We start from the raw sequence: 18,297 nt of genomic DNA on the forward strand, positions 1-18,297 counted from the left end.
TTCATGAGTGAGTCGTTAGCAAAGGGAAACCTCTTTGCCTCTCCTTGGTGTACAAGTCAACATGTAGTAGTAGTACACACATTTGCGATGATACAAATAGCAGCAGCCGCCGTCAGCTCAAAGGCATAAAGAGATAAAAACAAGAAACACCTTTTAGTTTCCACCTGGTTGCCCTAAAAGCTTCACAGCGCTCTCACGGAGCAAACGGCCATGTGAGTGGCTTAGAACACAGTGACCGGGGATGATGCCACTTTTGTTGGGTTCTCTCATAATTGGGGTAACCAATGCTGGTGGTGACGGTGGGGTGGGGGGGTGTTGTCCCCACCTCCTGGTTGCCACAATGAAGCACATAAAGATATCAAAGCATCAGTGCTTACATAAGCTGACATGAAATTGACTAATGACCTTTGTGTGACTTTAGCGGCCATGTTGTGGAAAACAGGCGGCGTCCGGCACCCATGGGAGCTTGTGTGTGTGTGTGTGTGTGGAGGGGGGCGATGCAACGTCATTGCCCCCACAGGACCACCACCACGTAAAATGCAAGCGGGTGGCCGTTATGCCATGTTTGTGTTTGTCATCATTGTGCAGGCTCAGATATTTGTGTGCTTGTGCATGCAAGCTGTTGTTTATGCTGACCACAGAACAGTTGCTGATTGTGCTCTCACCCCGGGTTCTTCTTCTTTTCGTTGGGTCAGCTGGAGTTGAAAGAAGAAAAAGTCAGTGGAGCACGCACTCACGCACAGAGTGAGCCTAATGCCATTTCAGTATTTCAACAAGGGTTAGGATTTCAAAATAGGGTTAGGGTTTCAAAACAATGATTTAAAAATAGTGACCACCCCGCCACAAGCTACAGTTATATACAGATCAGTGGGCCGCTGTTGCTTTATTGGCGTAGAAGAACATTTAACAGCAGAAAAAGTGTCTTTTGAGTGAAAGCAAAACAAGCTCAAGGGATATAAACTAAGGTCGCATTTTGTTTCCCGACATGTATAAAATAAACACATAATGGAAGGTCAGATAAAGACTCGATTTGTGTTTTTTAATGTCCAATTTTAAAACGAGAAACAGAAACGTCTCGTTCCTGTTCAATGGAGACAGTAACACAGCCTCCCCGTGGACGGCGGAGGACCGGGCCTTAGACACATGTGAATATCTGAGGGTTGCTGTGTAAATATCTCGAAACAGCGTGATGTTTGTCTCAAAAATAAATGCGTGCGCAACGATCCACAAATGCACTTTCGACAGCTCGCAAGCAAAGGTCATGGAAAATGCACACACACACAATTAAAAAAGACATGTGAAAATCGCGGATGTATTTGTGGATCTCAAAAACACGTGAAAATCACAAATTTATTTGTGTGAATATTTTTGAGACAAATCTCTCCCCATAGCCCTCTGCTGGTCGCGATGTGAAGTGCAAAAAAAAAAAAGTGGGTGAGATGGTAGAGGGCCGTTTGTGTCATCTCACAGGCAAGTACCGTGTCCACGTACGGACTTGGAATACTGATGGCACAGTGCAGGGTTGAAAATATCTGCAGTGGCGACAACGAGCAGCACAAGCGACATTTGCTTTTTTATACTCTAAGTGAATGGAAATTGACTAATGTCTCAATCCGGCATGTCCTAACAAGCCACTTTACCCCAAACATTTCATTTTGATCTTTTAATTTTAAAACAACGATATCTGACCTGATTTCACATTTGACTCAGTTAATGAAAGTTTTTTTTACAGCATCAAAAGCTATGAGTCAAATTCACTGGGGTGAGACCTTGAGCTGGTTAAGCCTTCACACTAGTGCAGACTAACGCAGCTGATATATGATCAGCTCATCAGCAAGCTCTGCATAAGCATAACGATCCTGTTGATTGGAATCGGCTTGTGCAGGAAGAGGGGAAACCTCCAAATCCTGCAGGATGCCAGCCCTTGAGGACAGATTGCCTACCTCTGCACTCGTGTATATATCTCAAGGGCCACAGGAATCTTCTCCAGGTATTCCTCCAATACACCCGAATCAGATGATCATTAACAGGTTTTTGTAGAGCTTGCCCGTGATCTTATGTTTTGAATCAGGTGTTAGAGGGTAACTGCTAATTAAGGTCAAATCCCACCAATGGGCGAATGTTTACGAAGCTAGCGATTGCAAATTTCAAGGTTGCAAAGCTCACTTGTTTTTTCTTGTCTCAAGGAGAGAAAAAATAAATAATCAACCATGAAAGCATACTTTTACTGGTCAATCATACCAACAAAGTTGACCATTTCAAGCTGCTCAAGTACTGCACAAGCCAGTTTTTGTTCCTAATCACAGTTCCAGTCAACGCCACAAGTTGTTTTTGTATTTATATTTTTTTATTAAACTCTGCAGACATTAAAGACAGAAGAGAGCAGGTAGACTTTAGGCAGTCTCCTCCTTGATGAGGCGATCCTTCTTGAGGGGTCCCTGCAGACAAAAGACAAACACGATTGGTTTACATCAAGACTAGTCTCCGGTGAACAGTGTGTGTGTGTGTGTGTGTGTGTGTGTGTGTTTGTTTCCAGAGAGTGAACAGGGAGTGAGCACAAATGGGGGCGCCACTCCCCTGCCTCACTGGAACTCAATCTGGCACTGGAATGGAACCAGAGTTCATACTGATGACTGAACCAGGTTACGAACAGTGCACATGGCGTATCAATAAATCAAAAATATGAAACGACATCTCACCATGAAGGCCTTCTTCTCCTCTACCGTCTGGAAGCGGCCGTGACCGAACTTGGAGGTGGTGTCGATAAACTTCAGGTCGATCTTCTCCAAAGCGCGGCGATTTGTCTGGATAAGCAGAGACTACGGGGAAAAACATTGACGTCAATATGCATAAAGATGTTTCCATGTTCACTGTTAGAAACAGTCTTAGAGTGAGTGACATTTCAGGATGAACTCCTGTAAACTTCAATGAGCATCCTGACCTTGCGGAGGGTGAGAACTCGCTTCTTAGTTCCAATCACGCATCCTTTCACCATGACAAAGTCATTGGTGACGTCTCCATAGTGGACAAATCCACCCTATTGAAAGGAAATCAATACAAATACATTCATAACACGTTTTTTGGGAGACTTAAACGAGTTCAGCATTAACCTCGCGAGTACTGACCAGAGGATTGATGCTCTTGTTGGACAGATCGTAGTCTGTGGAGGCGTTGTTCTTCACCAGCTTGCCGTCCTTCTGGTGGTAGCCCAGACCGATCTTGTAGATCTTCACAAACAAAACAGTCGTCACATGACAATTCAAACCCTCAACTTGAGGCTGGCGTACCTTCTTGTTGATCTCGGTACGATGGTGGTAGCCCTTCTGACCGGCACGGGCCACAGAGAAGGCCACGCGGGCAGGATGCCAGGCACCGATGCAGGCCACTTTGCGCAGACCACGATGAGTCTTGCGGGGCAGCTTCTTTGTGTGCCAACGGCTGGTCACACCTGGACAAACACAAAAGTGACAGTTTGAAAACAAGTTGTTGTGCACCACAAAGTCTGCCTAGCAAGAAGAGATTTGACAAGACAATTGGAGCGTTGGTATTTTAAGTGGTTGAAATACCAACCAATTAGTCCATTCAAAGATTCCAGAAAATTGGACCATTTTGAAATACGAAACAAAAAATTTTTTTTTTCAAAATAAACAGTTTGGGCCAAATTTCATTTTGCCCAACTAAAGTATTAACCCTATCAATCATGGCACCTTTGTATCCGTGTCCCTTAGTGACCCCGATGACATCAATCATCTCATCCTGGGTGAAAACGTTGGTGATGGGCACGGCCTGCTCCAGCTTCTCGCGGGCCCAGTCCACCTTGTCGCCGATGGAGCCGCCGTTGAGCTGCACTTCCATCAGGTGCGACTTCTTCTGCTTCAGGGGCAGCAGACGCATCTGACGACAAACAAAACGATGGCTCATCAGTGAGGAGGCTCACTTGAGGGCGTTGTCGCTTGTGGGAGGCAGGCAGTGTCTCAGAAGGAAGGCAGCTGGAAGGTATCCTCACTGGAATCATCAGGCGCCATGCCTGACGCAGGAGTTCCATGGTCTCGTCACTGACGGCGCAGACGCAGGCCTACTTGCCAACGCTTTTCAAAATGGTGCTTGCAATACAATGGTGCATTGAGACTAGGGGCGTGAATTGCGTAGTGCCTGGGGATTCGATCCGTATCACGATTCGATGCAGATTAATCCCGATACGAATGTATAAATCGGTTATTGAGATTTAAAAAAAACTTAAATTTACAAAATACTAATCAGTGAACTTGTACACTAAGATTTGTATGAAAATGTATTTATTTACCTGACACTTCAGCCTTATATGCCACTGTATTTAACAAACAGGTTGCAGTCTGTTTTGTTTGAACAGCACTGAACTAAAATTTTAAGGCTTAATGTTCCATTTAATATAACATCCTTCCATGCTTAAAGTGTGAACCCGTCTGTTGCTTAAATTGTCACACTGCCACATAGCTATTTGTCAGAAGGGCCTGACCGATTTCATCAGCCAATAGCCCTTTCCAAATTCAACCAATTTCAAATTTTCCCCCACACGAATGCATTGCAAACTTAATGCAAACATTGTATATTCAAACAAACGCCAAAATAGTGCCACATTTTTCTGTTTTAAGTTCCGAGACTATTTCGGAAAACTAATCAGCTGAATAATCAGCCAAAATAAATGTCTTTAAAAAAATAAAAATCCACAAATGCCAGCCCCCCAATTGTTAGCCCATATAGCGATGGTGGTTCCGCATTGTTTATTACCATTGAGCTAGCTGATACTATGTAGCTTAATACACTGTGTATCAAATTAGTTGGTATAAGTTTGACAGGAACCTTCAGCCAAGAGTGGCAATTAACAGTATCAAAGCACCATTATACTTCCAAGTTGTGAAGTCCTGCCATGAGTAATTAATTAATGCCCCTACCCAAATTTGTAGTGTCTGGAACAATTTTAAACTGTTGGCAAGTAAGGCAGTGTCTATAAAAGCAAGCAGTTGAGCAATCATCCCAACGACACGTTTCTAAACTCACCTGCGTGTGAGCGATGATACGAATGACCTGGCAGTACTTCTTCATGGCGGCAAAATCCTTCTCCAGCTGCTTCTTGCCCTCCTCATCCTGCCACTTCTTGCTGTACTTGGTGAAGGCCTTCTTTTTGGACTTGTACCTGCGAGCGGGCACAACAAGGTTGGCGACAGGTCCTTCATGACCACACAGGGTCAGCGGAAGAACGCAGCGCCCGACTGGTGGCCCTGATCAAGGAGGGGGTGGCACCAGCCAGCAGGGAGATTTCGGCTCATGGCGCGGCTTCTAAGCAGAACTTTCCACCGGCCAGAGGAGCCCGGAGCTCATCAGGGCGTGGGGCACCTGAGCGGAGCTGCCACCAGGGGCCACCGTAACTGTTAGACTTGCTCAGTGAAAACAAAGGAATCATCTCCACTGGCTACCAACGTCTGCTTCGAGCATTCAAAAGTAGTGCTTCTCAACGGATGGGCTGAGACTAAAATTGGGTTGTAACAGGCAATTAAAAAAAAATATATATATATATATATATATATATATATTGTGATTTGATTAGGAGGTCTCTGCACCATGCAAATTATTACAGTGCTTTGAATTGAAGTGTTTAAACATGAATATGCCATTTAAAAAAAAAGGATCAGATGAACCCTGTAAAAGTGTTTTTGGCTGCTTGGAAAATAGCAAAATTTTAGTCTCGATGTGACAACAGTTGAGAACCACTGCTCTAAAGTGACGGCATATCCCCTCACCAATTCTTGTAGAAACGTCTCTTGCACTCGTCGCTGATGTGCTCAGCAAAGACAGTCTTGAAAGAGCGCAGGCCGCGGGGGGTGCTCACATAGCCCACCACACCGACCACAATCATGGGGGGAGTCTCCACAATGGTCACAGCCTCCACCACCTCTTTCTTGTTCACCTCTGCACAGAATTTCACACAATTTTAAATTTACTTTATGAAGTAAGACAATAAACCAGTCCAATTGAACCAAGTATGCTCAGAACTCGACAGTCATCAGGGGAGTTTTAAAGCCCATTCTGTCCGCCCGTCGGTGGTCTCATCATAGACATTAAAAAAATAATAAGCCTATATATATATATATATATATATATATATATATATATATATATATATATATAGGCTTATTATATATATATATATATATATTTCATGCCAACTCACTTGATCCAGGTCTGTCCACCTCGCGGACGATGTGGGTCATGCCGGCCTTGTAGCCCAGGAAGGCGGTCAGGTGTACGGGTTTGGTCGGGTCGTCCTTGGGGAAGCTCTTGGCCTTACCCCGGTGACGGCGACTCCTCTTGCGAGGCAAAAAGCCCAGGGAGCCGTGGCGCGGAGCCGAAAACTTGCGGTGGGACTACGAGATAACGATATAAGGGACAATATAATTCATTTGGCCAGAGTCTGCAGTCAGCATTAGCGGCTAACATGCTATCAGTGGGCTGCGTTAACATACAAAGATGCAACTACGAGTAGTTCAACTTTAGATAGAAAAGTGCATTATTAAGTTCATAGTTGTATAAATGGGCAAAAATCTACAATGTCAACTTATTAAATAAGACTTCATGGAGGACAAGCAGCCATTATAGGCCACGTTAAGACCACGAGTCGATCTTCAATATATAAGTCAATATTTTTAATATGCCAGAAAATTCACTCTAACATAATAGTTTAAATGTAGTAAAGATTGTATAAATCATTGGAAAGCGACTAAAGCCTCAGATGCCAAAGATGCCTGACGGATTGCCACGTTGAGTGTCGCCATTCTCACAAGAACACTCACCATTTTGTCTCCGATCCGTTTGAAAGAGACCGGGCCAAGCGCTCACCGACTCTTATAAGGCTGCAAAACTATCGCGAGACACAACGCGACCTCGTGCGTCACAAGTCCCGCCTTCGGCATATTTTATTTTTTTTACACAGGGGTACGTATTTACACACTGGCAGCCGGCCACCACCACGGGGCGCTGTTTAGCTTCACGGCATTAAATTAACACGAAAGACTATTCACCTCCGAGACCTAAACTGTTTAAAATTTCAATTCTAAGAGCCATGAGGTGTGCCATAAAAATAATGAGCTGAAATAATCACTGTCAGCCGCAAACCTGGTACGCCCAAACACGGTCAATTTAACATGTATATTCATAAACTGATACTATTGTGGAGCCTATCCCAACTGTCTTCGGGCAGTTCTGTCCCCACCATGTCACAATATTTTGACACATCATTAACCATTTTAAAGTGTTGACGACAGCTTAAGAACAATTCTATTAACTCTTGATCTTGAACACTCCACTGCCTGAGAAGATCTGTACAACTGTGGGAGCATGTGGCATTATGTCACCTCAAGATTGAAGGTCTGGATTATTTTTTTTTAATGGTAAATGGACTGAGTTTATATAGACAATAAGGACTTAATCATTGTTTTGAAATCCTAACCCTTGTTGAAATACGTTACTTAAATTAAATTTCATTAGGCTCACCTTGTGCGTGAGTGGGAGACTGCTGCGCGCGTGTGTGTATGCGTGCTCCACTGACTTTCTCTTCTTTTAACTCCAGTTGACCCAACGACAAGAAGAACCCGGGGTGAGAGCACAATCAGCAACTGTTCTGTGGTCAGTATAAACAACAGCTTGCATGCACAAGCACACAAATGCCTGAGCCTGCTCAATGACGACGTGCACAAACACAAACATGGCTTGCATTTTATGTGGTCGTGGTCCTGATGCTGCATCGTCGCCCCCCACCCAAGCGCTAATGGGTGCCGGACGCTGCCTGATTTCCACAACATGGCCGCTAAAGTCACACAAAGGACTTAAAAAACAACATAAGTATCCATGTTCTTTAAATGAATTAATGATTTAGATTTAAAAAATGGATAATTAAATGTTCAAAAATGTCAGTCTAAATTTTGAAGAAAAGGAGAGGTGAAAGGTAGATGAAAAGCTTTTATTTAGACAATTGTGCTTTGTCATAAGGAAGCTATTTAAGGAGCTTTATGTAGACAAAAGTAGTGCTTTGTCACCACCATATCCTCAAATTTAGATTATTTTTTTTAGTTCCTAGCAAGGGTCTGCTCCTACCCCCTGTGAACACATTGTATATAATTTCTCAAAAATAAAGTGAAACTCAAAACTGAACTCATGATACCATTTAATCAATTGAAAGAAATTAAAACATTCCACCTTAAGGCAACATAATTCTACTTTATGACAGCGCTTTAAGAAATTCTTCAAATCTTGTTTGGAAAATTCCAAGGATTTGATAGCCATCATCAGGACTTGGCAACATTTGAACATTCTTTCAAGAAAATCGTCAACCTTTGAGGATGTGTCGTGCTTGCAATATAACGTACAGCAGAAGTCCATTTTCTTTTTTGTTCGGCTCCCGTCATGTCCTATGGCTTTGCTCCGCTTGTGAGAACGGAAGAGAAGCAACTTAAAGAGTTGAAATGTAGGCATTTATGTATGAGGTCGTTCCTATGCAAGTGCTACTTGGGGTGGATGCTGCATTGAAAACGCCAAGTCCAAAATGTTTCCCCTGATACAGGCCAGGAAGCTTCTGTGGATCACTCACAGAATGAATGAATGAATGTCCATGCATCTTCTCCACATTGATCATGCTTTTGTGCTCATGCAGCCTTTTCTCATGGATTTCTCAGGAGGCATTGCGTCACAGCCTCAGCTTCTTGACTGTAATTGAAATAATTGCGGAGGTTGTTGATATAGTACATCAACCAATGACTTGTCCAGAAATACAAAACAGGACAGCTAATTAGTGGAATGTGTTTCAGAACTCTCCCCAACTGTGAACCCGGGATGAAGACACATAAAACTTGAAATGTAAAAATGGTGCCGTGTCAGTTTGATCATAAACTTCATCCGACGTGACAAAATGGCTCCCGGGAGATTCCCGACATCTTTTTAGCATGCCACGTGCTGGCGATCCCGGTTGACTTTCTGGAAGAAGGCCTTGCCAAACTCGTAGGTGCTGATCATGACGGCGCAGGCCGGCGCCACTTTAATCACCCTGGGCATGAAACCTGAAAAAAAGCACGTTTGGTTCACTTTGGAATGAGGCCTGGGATTACGTTGTTTAAAAAAAATAAATAAATATATAAATTATTTTATGGCCACATCACCCACCTGGCCCTTATATGAAATAAAATTGTTAACAAGACGGCGGCGCGTACCTGCGAAGAGCCCCCGGTAGCCCACATCACTCCAGATGTCCCTCATGATGCGCCACGTGGACGCCGTTTTCTTCAACGGGGCTACGAGTACGAGCAAAAGCAGTGTTATGATCGCAACGATGGCGTCATGTGGTTTACCATAAATTCTCAGCAGCAGGCTACGTACCTCCTAGCGCATCCAACTCTCCTAGCTGGATCTGTCTGCGAGTCTTCACCACGTCGAAGGGGAGCGTCATGATGGCGGCGACCTGACATTTGGGACAAAAGATGCGTTTGGATATTATTTAGAGATGGCATAATGCGAAGATAGAAAAAAATCAGACAATAGAGGCATTGATAGAGATTAGAGATGGTAACGATTCGAGAGAGATGGCTATATTTACATTAGGGCTGTCACTAGCAAATCTTTTTCTATTGATTTCTCAAATATTGGACAGTGATAAACACACGTCTACAAATAACAGTTATTGGTAAATTGATTGCTAATCATTCCAATCAGAAAATGTCTATGAACGAGTCGAGTCCAGAGCCCTTACTCAACCACCCTACATTATTTAATCACAAGATAATGTCGATTCAAAATGGAAGGTCAGTGTGTGTCTGAGTCAGTGTTTGTATTCACACACCGTTCCCGAGGCGGCGCCTGCGGTGAAGCTGACGGTGAAGTTGGCCTGGGTGATTTGGGATCGTTGACATAGGCGGGCTTTCACCAGCTCGTAGTTAAACCAGTAAATTGCTGAGCATCCACAAAGAAAGAGGAGAAATTAGACGTAGCAGACGCAAGGTCTCCTGACTATCTTGACAGCCACTGCGACTTGTCATCAAACATGAGCGTCCTTGTCAAAAACGTATCAAAAGGAAAAATAAATGATTATCTCCGACCTGACGAGTCAGCTGTTTAGATGGAACAATTAACACTCTTACCAGAGAAGGGGACATCTCTGAGCACGGTGGGCCCCCAGCCACGCCACAGTGACATCAGGCCCCCCTGGGCCACGGCGCTACGGATGCAAACGCACAACTCGCTGTACGTGAGGCGGCGGGACTGCATCTTGGTCCGGATCAACTCCAGAGGACTGATGACTGTCACGGCACCCACTGTAACACATATGTGGATAGATTTAAGCCTCCTTTGCTGCCATCAGTGCTTGTCCCTTGTCTTGATTCTTTGGCATGCCACAAGAGGGAGCCAGAGTGACACTAGTTTAAACTATACGCAGTACATTTTTATTAGAATTTTTTTGTTTGTTGTATAATCTCATCTACATCACAGATTTATCTATCACAGGTGGGTTTGGCGAATGTTAAATTTTTCATCTGCTTATTTGATCAGTTTAGATTTTCTAACAGACTAGAAATAAATCATTTATTAAATGAAGATAATTTTTAATGCAATTGCTACCATGATATGAATTTTGGGGCCATATCGCCAGCCTTGTGTTACAGCGCTTGTTTTCGTGGGCTTACATCTGGCGAGACCCCCAGCCAGGAGTGGGATGTAGTCGCCATGGAAACCCATGCCGAAGCGCAGGAAGTCCCGCAGCTGGTCGTAACAGGTGAAGTAGATGACGGTGGCGGGCACGGCCATGATGCTACACGCACACAATGAAAAGCTTTTAGACCACTTTTAGTCCTACTCATCATCAATCTAGCCTGTGGGGTGAGTTACTGACAGTGTGGGTGGGAGTCCGCTCCACAGAGACTTGAGTCCTTCATGGCGAGAGATTTTCACAAAAGCATCCTGTGACACAAACGGCAGAGGATGAGTGACTCACAAACTCAAGTTAAGTTAGTTAAGTCTGAATTTTCATATATGTGTGGTTCAGCATTTGCTTCTTTTTTTTTGTTTGCTTTTCCAGAAGCTACATCTTTGCAAATCACTGTTTTTGTGCTTATGTCAAAGAAATACAAGTAGTATTTTGGTGCCATCGTATGGGTCCCGTGAGCGACGCATTGTGTCGCGTGGCACGTCTGCGGCATACATCACAAAACTGATGATCTCTCGTGATTGGTTCGGAATGGTCGATGCGAACAATGAAGTTGGTGTTTTGCGAGGCTCTCATTCCTCTGGCTTCAGCTGCGAGTGGCGACTGGCAGTTATATATGTCCGTGTACCACCTACGTCGCCGCTGCCTTCATCATTTTTACAATACTGGACAATTAAAGCATACTCTAGTCATCAAGGTCTATGTGTTCTTCCATTGTTGTTGCTTTGTTCCTTGTTCTGACAAGTCAAAATGGCTACAGCAAGCGGAATTGGACATAAAATGTAGAATAAACCCCGTCCTGCCAATACCAGCCGTAGTAACAACATGGAGTAAAACTGCAGCACATTTTCAAAATAATGCATGTGGTTGCCTGCATGTACAAAGACAAACAATATAGCAATAGAACACAATATTCTGTGGGCCTTGCAAAACCAATCCAAATCCAGTAAAAGAGCCGGGAGTGCTTCTGTGAAAATGACTGGGAGTGAATGAGTTAATGCATCTTGCGCAGTCAGAAGTGAAACTGAATGTTTGTTTTTGCTTCTCTCTCCATGGAGTTACGAATAGCCCAAAAACATTCTAAATTTGCGGTTACAATTGGTTTGTGCTCGGGAGTTAATTAGGCATGTATGCACGCTAATATTATTGATGAGCCTTCATGTGACGGTGGTTTGTTTGCAATGTATAATTGAACTACTAAATACAGTCGTGAAAATGTAACACGGGCTCACGATTGATGCTTCATGATCTTCTCCATTTTAAGTTCATTTAGGCCATCAATACGCAATAACAAACCCATTTTAGGGGTGTCAATTATTTACAGATTTTCGCTATTTGCGGCATGTCTCAGTCACTATCCCGGTGAATTGCACAAACTCACTGTATTCATATTTCCTATGAACTCACCAGGGTGCCGTTGAAATGCGTTTGTGGCTGGTACCAGCTGGTGCAGTTGCTCCTATTCTGACACACATAGATGTGATCCATCATCCCATTACAATACAGAAAGCACCTCCCTGGGTGAACAAGAGAGAAAAACAGTGTTACGAAACAGGACGCCTTTGACCTGGGCCTTGGCATGATGTCTGATAAAAATAGCTTGAAGCATGTTAATTATTAGTCAACACTTTTCACATTTCAGACGAGGAAACGACCACACAGACTCCAACATACCAACAAAGGTGGTTTATTTAAAATTAACACATACGCACGTAGCCTACACGTGTTATGAAGGGTTGCAAGGCCACACTAAAAAGAAAATAGCACGAGAATAGTCTTGGCTATGAAAATCAAGGCAAATTATCATGAGAATGAGTTCAGAATATTATATGACACCTTTATTTTTTCAGAAGAGAATGCAAAGAGTCACATAATTACAATGAAGTCAAAACGTGACAAAACTAGTGATGAAATAAGAAGCACATTTTACAATAATCCATTTAAAAAATATATCGCAAAAAAATTGTTACTATCATTAGCATTAAAGCTGGTCAATGCAGGAAATGGAATTTTGAATCTCTACTGCCACCTGTGGCCGAAAAAGGAACTGCACGCTTCTTTATTCACGTACACATTGCACGCATGACATCACAGCTGCAGACAGAGGGCGGAAAATTCAAACCCGAATCCGGTCTGAAAACTATTGGCCAAAATCTTGCAGGAGGACCCATTGTGAGACGCTAATTAAAAGATGCCAGAGTCATAAATGGTCAAATCAAAAGGCTATTGTAAATATATTTTTGGGCAAATTGCTACATAGACGAGCTTTAATAGGAAAACTATTAATTTGTCAAGTGATGGTCATGAGAACAGCGTACAATAATGATCACAAACAACGAATTACAAGAATAAATGCTTACTGTTACAAGAATAAAGTGGTAATTTAGAAGGAGTTTTAGAAGAAAAAAGTGCGTTATACAAGTCTAAAAACTTTTAAATACTTGAGAATTTTGAGAGATTATGTGGACAAAGTATTAAGATATACTGTAAAAGAAAACTTTTCCAAGAAAGAAATGGTCATTTTTGTATGTATATAAAACATGGCATATATAATTCTAAATAATGACTAAAACTTTATTTGAAATAAAATATGCATTTCACCGGAATAAGATTTAAGTGTCAAGTGAGATTTTTATTTACTTTTACATTTAGGTTATTTTTCTGAGAGCAAAGTTACATTTCTAAGAATAAAGTTTTGTTTGGAATATTTTCTGGGTTAGGGTTATTGGTGACTATTCAAACAATACTGGTATCTGTCTGAAGAAAAGTAGAAAAGTGTCTGAAGAACATCCCTAATATTTCTAAGACTGAAGTTGTATTTTTTGAAGAGTGAACATTTTGAATAAATGTATTACTTTTGCAAGAAAAAATAAATAAAAATAATCTATGACCATCACATTTGTGGTTTCTTTCTTTTCAGTGTGGACCCCCACTTTTTGTGTACACAAATACACAAGTTTGATAGGCGTGCGTGTCATGCGTGCAGCGGGCACAGGTCCGGTACTCACACTTGGAGGGGCGGGTGACACCAGCCCAAGAAGCAGCATCACTAGTTAAAGCTTTGGGAAGAAAGCAGAGGCAAAGAAGCATGCGGATGTTAAAATATGAATCAAACACCATTCACCCAGCAGCTTGTTATGTCAGAGTGAGCAAATCTACACCACAGAAGAAGACGACAGGAAACGGCTACCTTGATGGAAGGGGCTCTGCTGGGCCTGCAGCCTGATCTTCACCACATCCAGAGGTGTGACTGCAAACAGTTAAAATAATGAGCGACAATTCTCCAATCGTCATTGGTCACACAAATACGGGCAGTGGTACCTTGACTTACGAGTTGTATTTGTTCTGCAACCAAGCTCATAACTCAATTGACAATGTTCCCCCACATGTGAGATTTGGCTTTATGTATTCACTGGATTTTGTGGGGGAACCTGTCCTCACTATTTTTGTGCTTAGGCTACGCCTTGTCTTAAAAGCATTGATATGGCGCCATCTTGTGGCATGTTAGTGCCAAGGAACTATGTTGAAGTGAGCTGAGGCCCTTTGCTTGTGTTCAATAATCAAACTCTTAATACAGTGGTTAAAATGTAACATGGGTTCATGACTGTGTACGTTCTAAAGCATGGTGTTGATGCTTTATGATCCTCCATTTGAAATGCTTTGCTGCCATCTTGTAGCATCTGCAGGTAATTAAATAAATAAATAAATACATTAAAAACAATTAAAAGAAGAACGCAAAAGTGCAGGGGCACTTGTAAGTCAAGGTATGACTGTACATTTTTTTTCTCTCTCTCTCAAATCTCTCACCAAAAACGGACGTGAGGAAGGCTCCAGTGCCAGAGGCCAGAATCTGCTGGACTGGAGAGATGGCGGCCGACGCGCCACCGGTGGCCCGCTCCGCCATCGTGCCCACCTGTCACCCCCAAACACAGAACAGTGAACGCCACGGAGGCGTTTACTGACCCTCTCGCTCAAGCACGAGTTCAACCGCGTGCCTCCACATCTGCAAGTGAAGCTTTGCACTCTCTATGTTGGTTGGTGCTCTAAACAAACAGGGGTTTCTCAAACTAGGACCCCTGGACCACCGAGGGTCTGCATATCTCCAAATGGGGACTGGTACAACAACCTTTAAATGTGGTCATTTTTTTCTTTTGGCTTAATGACATGGTCAGGATTATAATGGGAGTGCCTGTTTGCGAAGCCCTAATTTTAACTGTTGCTGTGGCAATACAAACAAGGATAAAAGCGGCAAATGAATTGTGAAGGTATGACATTGCAGAGTAGGCGCACACAAAAGCATGTTTAGCCAAGGTGGAGTTGCTTATTCGGCGCCTGGAGATAGCTTATCAATGCTGCGCATAAGTCAAATATCGGCATGCAGCTGAAGGCAGGCTTGCAAAGAGCACACCACTTAACCGAACGTCACAAATGCGCGTCTGTGTGATCAATCCCATTTATTGAGCAAATTTATTCGTCACAACTGTATTTTTTCAATTCTATTTTTTAAGTGGTTACCTCAGTTCAAAGCATTAACATTTTTAACATTATTGTCACTTTGTTTTGTGAATGACAAGAAATCTTGGGGTAATTTGCTCAGAGCATTTCTAAAGACGGCTTTCCAATTTTTAGCAAAACCTTATCCATGTTAGAAACATTTTTTCCTTGGCAGCCTTGTCTCAAAGATAAAACTACATGAGAAAATGTTATGAGAGGCTAATCTCATGTTTCTTTAAAATTCACTTTTATTGGGGACCAATGGTCCATTTTTTTCAAGAAGCACCTATTTGCATACTCTCAGTAAGCAAAAAATATTGGGGGGTTTTGTAATGTCTTTTTAAAGTTGATGCAAGTTATTGCAAAACTATTTCAAAGCTTGTTAAACAAATCCAGGTAAAATAAACCTTGAAACTTCTCTATAATGCTATTATCCTTTGTTTGTTTTACAAGCAATGGGCACGATCATAAAGCAAGAATATATATTACCGGTAATTCCATTCTCCCCAGCCTTTTTTCACACAATAATAATAATTGTTTGATCAAGCATGTGCACAGTATGTACATAGTAAATTACTTTCTTGCAAAACCAGTTCATCTTATTAAAAAAACTAACAGAAATTGCTTCCATTGGCATAAGTCGAATGCATGATCACCTTCACCCATTACGACTGTATGCAAGTCTCAAATTAAACTCCGTGTCAGCAGTGGCGTCATTTTGATAACATTAAAGTTCTTAAGGAAAAAATGGACCGTGAGCTTTTATGTAATCGAAACACCATAAGTAAGCAATAAAGCCATTTTGATTAGATTGCTAAACAGTACACAGTCCCTTTCATCGTTCCGTAAACACGACTAGCTCATTGTCACACTAAACACGAAAATCAAAAATAGCAAGATGTTATCAAATATTACGATAAACACAAGAAACCGAATATTGTATTCTGAATTGAATGCCATTTCGAGCTAGCATGTAAGCTAGCGTGACCCTCGAGCGTTGCAGGTTAGCCAGTTAGCATCCACACTGTTTGCTACTCACCTTTACTTTAACTGTAGCTTTGCGCCTCTTCGCCAAATAGCTTCACCCATGCTACTAAAGATGTTTTTTTTTTTAGAGCAGTTCACACCACTGCCGTCAACTGCCCTCGTCCATTGTGTTTGACCGACTAAAACGTATTTGGCGACGGTCGTTCATCAACGCGTTCAAGATTAATTTCACAGATCTGTATAGTGTCATGCGCGGGTTGTCATTCAGTTACGTGGGGAGGAGAGAAGCATGGTGGTCACTACACATGATATACACATTAGCGCTAAAATGGCCGCATTCTTCATGTGGCTCTGTCTCTGGTGCCTGCGAATGGAAGGAGGATGCATTGCAAGATACAGCATGTAAACAACTCCTTGTGCTCAAGTTCAGTCCTCGAGACCCCCTATCCAGCCTGTTTTCCATATTTCTCTCCACTAACACACCTGATTCATGATCAGGATCGTTATCAGGCTTCTGCAAAGCTTGCAGATGTGATGATGCTGATGAAAAATGTTACGCTTCGGAAAGTCCACTTTTAAAACTTTACAGAAGAAAACACATCACTTCATTTAATTAACATATTTATGTATGTACAGTATTTAATTATCAACTCCAATGTATATTTGTAATGTGTTTACACTGTAAGTACTGTACTTTGCGTATAATATGGAGGTAAATATGGTGCAAAACTAACTTGTAGAAAACATTTGTACCTGTAGAAAAAAAGTCTACATTTGTATCTGTAAAAGTCGTGATTTGTACCTGTAAAAAAAATTGTACCTGTAAATTTTTTGGGGGGATCTGTAAAAAAAAATTTGTACCTGTGTTGTCTCCACCTTTTGAGCAAGATTTTGAAACTTTTGAAAATGTTTGTATGTGTAAAAAAAATAGCGGTGCTCATCTCATGTTGTTAATTGTCACGAAAACTGAACACATTGAAGTCACGATTTTTTTTTCAAGATTTGAAGCCTACCACTGTAAACATACGATCAATAGCTTGCACCTGTAAAAATAAGAATAATCTAAAAATACCTCATAAACTGCTGCTTAGTGCTAAGATGTGAAAATTACTATAGAGCTACAGAACCCTATTGAATGTTTTACAAGATGACCTCAACCTATAACCATAAGTGGACAGTACTCAGCTACTTGTATTTGACTAACATTATATTCAAGTATCTGTACTCTTACTATCATAATAAAATGAAAACAAAACGTTTTTACTGCGAGTGAATCTTTAAGCCGCGACAGGTATTTTAACCTCAACCCTTTATCCTCTGTATTTAATCATTTTATTTTGAATATTAAAATTTCTTGATAAATGTCAGTATTTTTGCAATGTATGCTTTGCAAACAGTTTTAAAAAAGAGGCTCTTACACTCTTAGTTTACTCATCACTGACAGTACTCAAATATTTGGGCAAGTAATTTTTCTGCACTTTTAATTTCTACTTGAGTTAAATTTTCTAATGTAACATTACTCTTATTTAAATATTGTGTATTCTACTTTTGAAATGCTAGTCTATCTGTATCACTAAGATGTGAGCAGTGTCACTGTCACCTAGCTACTTTAACAAAAGTAACTAGGTCAAATGTTAGTTTATTTATTTTTAATTAAATGAGAATCTCATAAGTTTCAAAATCTTGCTCAAAAGGTGGAGACAACACAGGTACAATTTTTTTTTTACAGATCCCCCAAAAAATTTTACTGGTACAATTTTTTTTTACAGGTACAAATCACGACTTTTACAGATACAAATTTAGACTTTTTTCTACAGGTACAAACATTTTTTACAATTTAGTTTTGCACCATATTTACCTCCATATTATAGACATTAAAATGTACAAATACAATTCAAATCTATCAGAATTTTCTAAGTCAGATTTTTGTATTTTCCAGAATACTGTATAACCTTTTTTTTTTAATAACGTCACACAGTTTAAACACGAGGAAAAACATGAATTTTATTATTTAGGTTGTATAAGGTGGCCGTTGCCTGTCGTGGCGGCAACCCCCGAACCCGCTTGTGGACCCCAACTTCACCGACCAGTTT

The 18,297-nt window shown here is 41.5% G+C and overlaps 2 protein-coding genes and 2 non-coding genes across 7 annotated transcripts; all 4 read right to left on the minus strand.

Moving 5' to 3' along the window:
- Window positions 1-2,325: 2,325 nt before the first annotated feature.
- rpl3 (ribosomal protein L3) lies at window positions 2,326-6,938 on the minus strand. The gene is made up of 10 exons (XM_086091191.1): window positions 6,828-6,938; window positions 6,209-6,401; window positions 5,778-5,946; window positions 5,038-5,173; window positions 3,708-3,894; window positions 3,288-3,448; window positions 3,126-3,227; window positions 2,942-3,037; window positions 2,700-2,819; window positions 2,326-2,438 (listed from the first exon to the last, which is right to left on the minus strand). Exons 1-10 carry the CDS (start codon window positions 6,828-6,830, stop codon window positions 2,394-2,396), a joined length of 1,212 nt encoding a protein of 403 aa, XP_085947317.1. The 5' UTR covers window positions 6,831-6,938; the 3' UTR covers window positions 2,326-2,393.
- Window positions 2,525-2,658, minus strand: LOC147181646 (small nucleolar RNA SNORA54). Its single transcript, XR_015093569.1, has one exon. It is a non-coding gene; the product is annotated as a small nucleolar RNA SNORA54 (small nucleolar RNA).
- On the minus strand, window positions 3,968-4,064 carry LOC147181647 (small nucleolar RNA U83B). The gene has a single exon (XR_015093564.1). It is a non-coding gene; the product is annotated as a small nucleolar RNA U83B (small nucleolar RNA).
- A 1,242-nt stretch (window positions 6,939-8,180) lies between the features above and the next one.
- slc25a39 (solute carrier family 25 member 39) lies at window positions 8,181-16,481 on the minus strand. Of its 4 annotated transcripts, XM_086091203.1 has the most exons (12): window positions 16,257-16,480; window positions 14,531-14,636; window positions 13,914-13,973; window positions 13,732-13,782; window positions 12,131-12,240; window positions 10,910-10,977; window positions 10,704-10,828; window positions 10,161-10,334; window positions 9,863-9,972; window positions 9,403-9,484; window positions 9,237-9,317; window positions 8,181-9,086 (listed from the first exon to the last, which is right to left on the minus strand). In XM_086091203.1, exons 2-12 carry the CDS (start codon window positions 14,625-14,627, stop codon window positions 8,968-8,970), a joined length of 1,077 nt encoding a protein of 358 aa, XP_085947329.1. In that variant the 5' UTR covers window positions 14,628-14,636; window positions 16,257-16,480; the 3' UTR covers window positions 8,181-8,967. The 4 variants fall into 4 exon arrangements, with proteins under 4 accessions (XP_085947329.1, XP_085947334.1, XP_085947340.1 ...); XM_086091208.1 differs by lacking the exon at window positions 13,732-13,782 and having other exon boundaries at window positions 16,257-16,481; XM_086091214.1 differs by lacking the exon at window positions 14,531-14,636 and having other exon boundaries at window positions 16,257-16,479.
- Between the last annotated feature and the right edge of the window lie 1,816 nt (window positions 16,482-18,297).

Source organism: Leptonotus elevatus, chromosome 1 (genome assembly GCF_054856555.1).
Source record: "Leptonotus elevatus isolate MCC_2025b chromosome 1, RoL_Lele_1.0, whole genome shotgun sequence".
Classification (NCBI taxonomy): domain Eukaryota; kingdom Metazoa; phylum Chordata; class Actinopteri; order Syngnathiformes; family Syngnathidae; genus Leptonotus; species Leptonotus elevatus.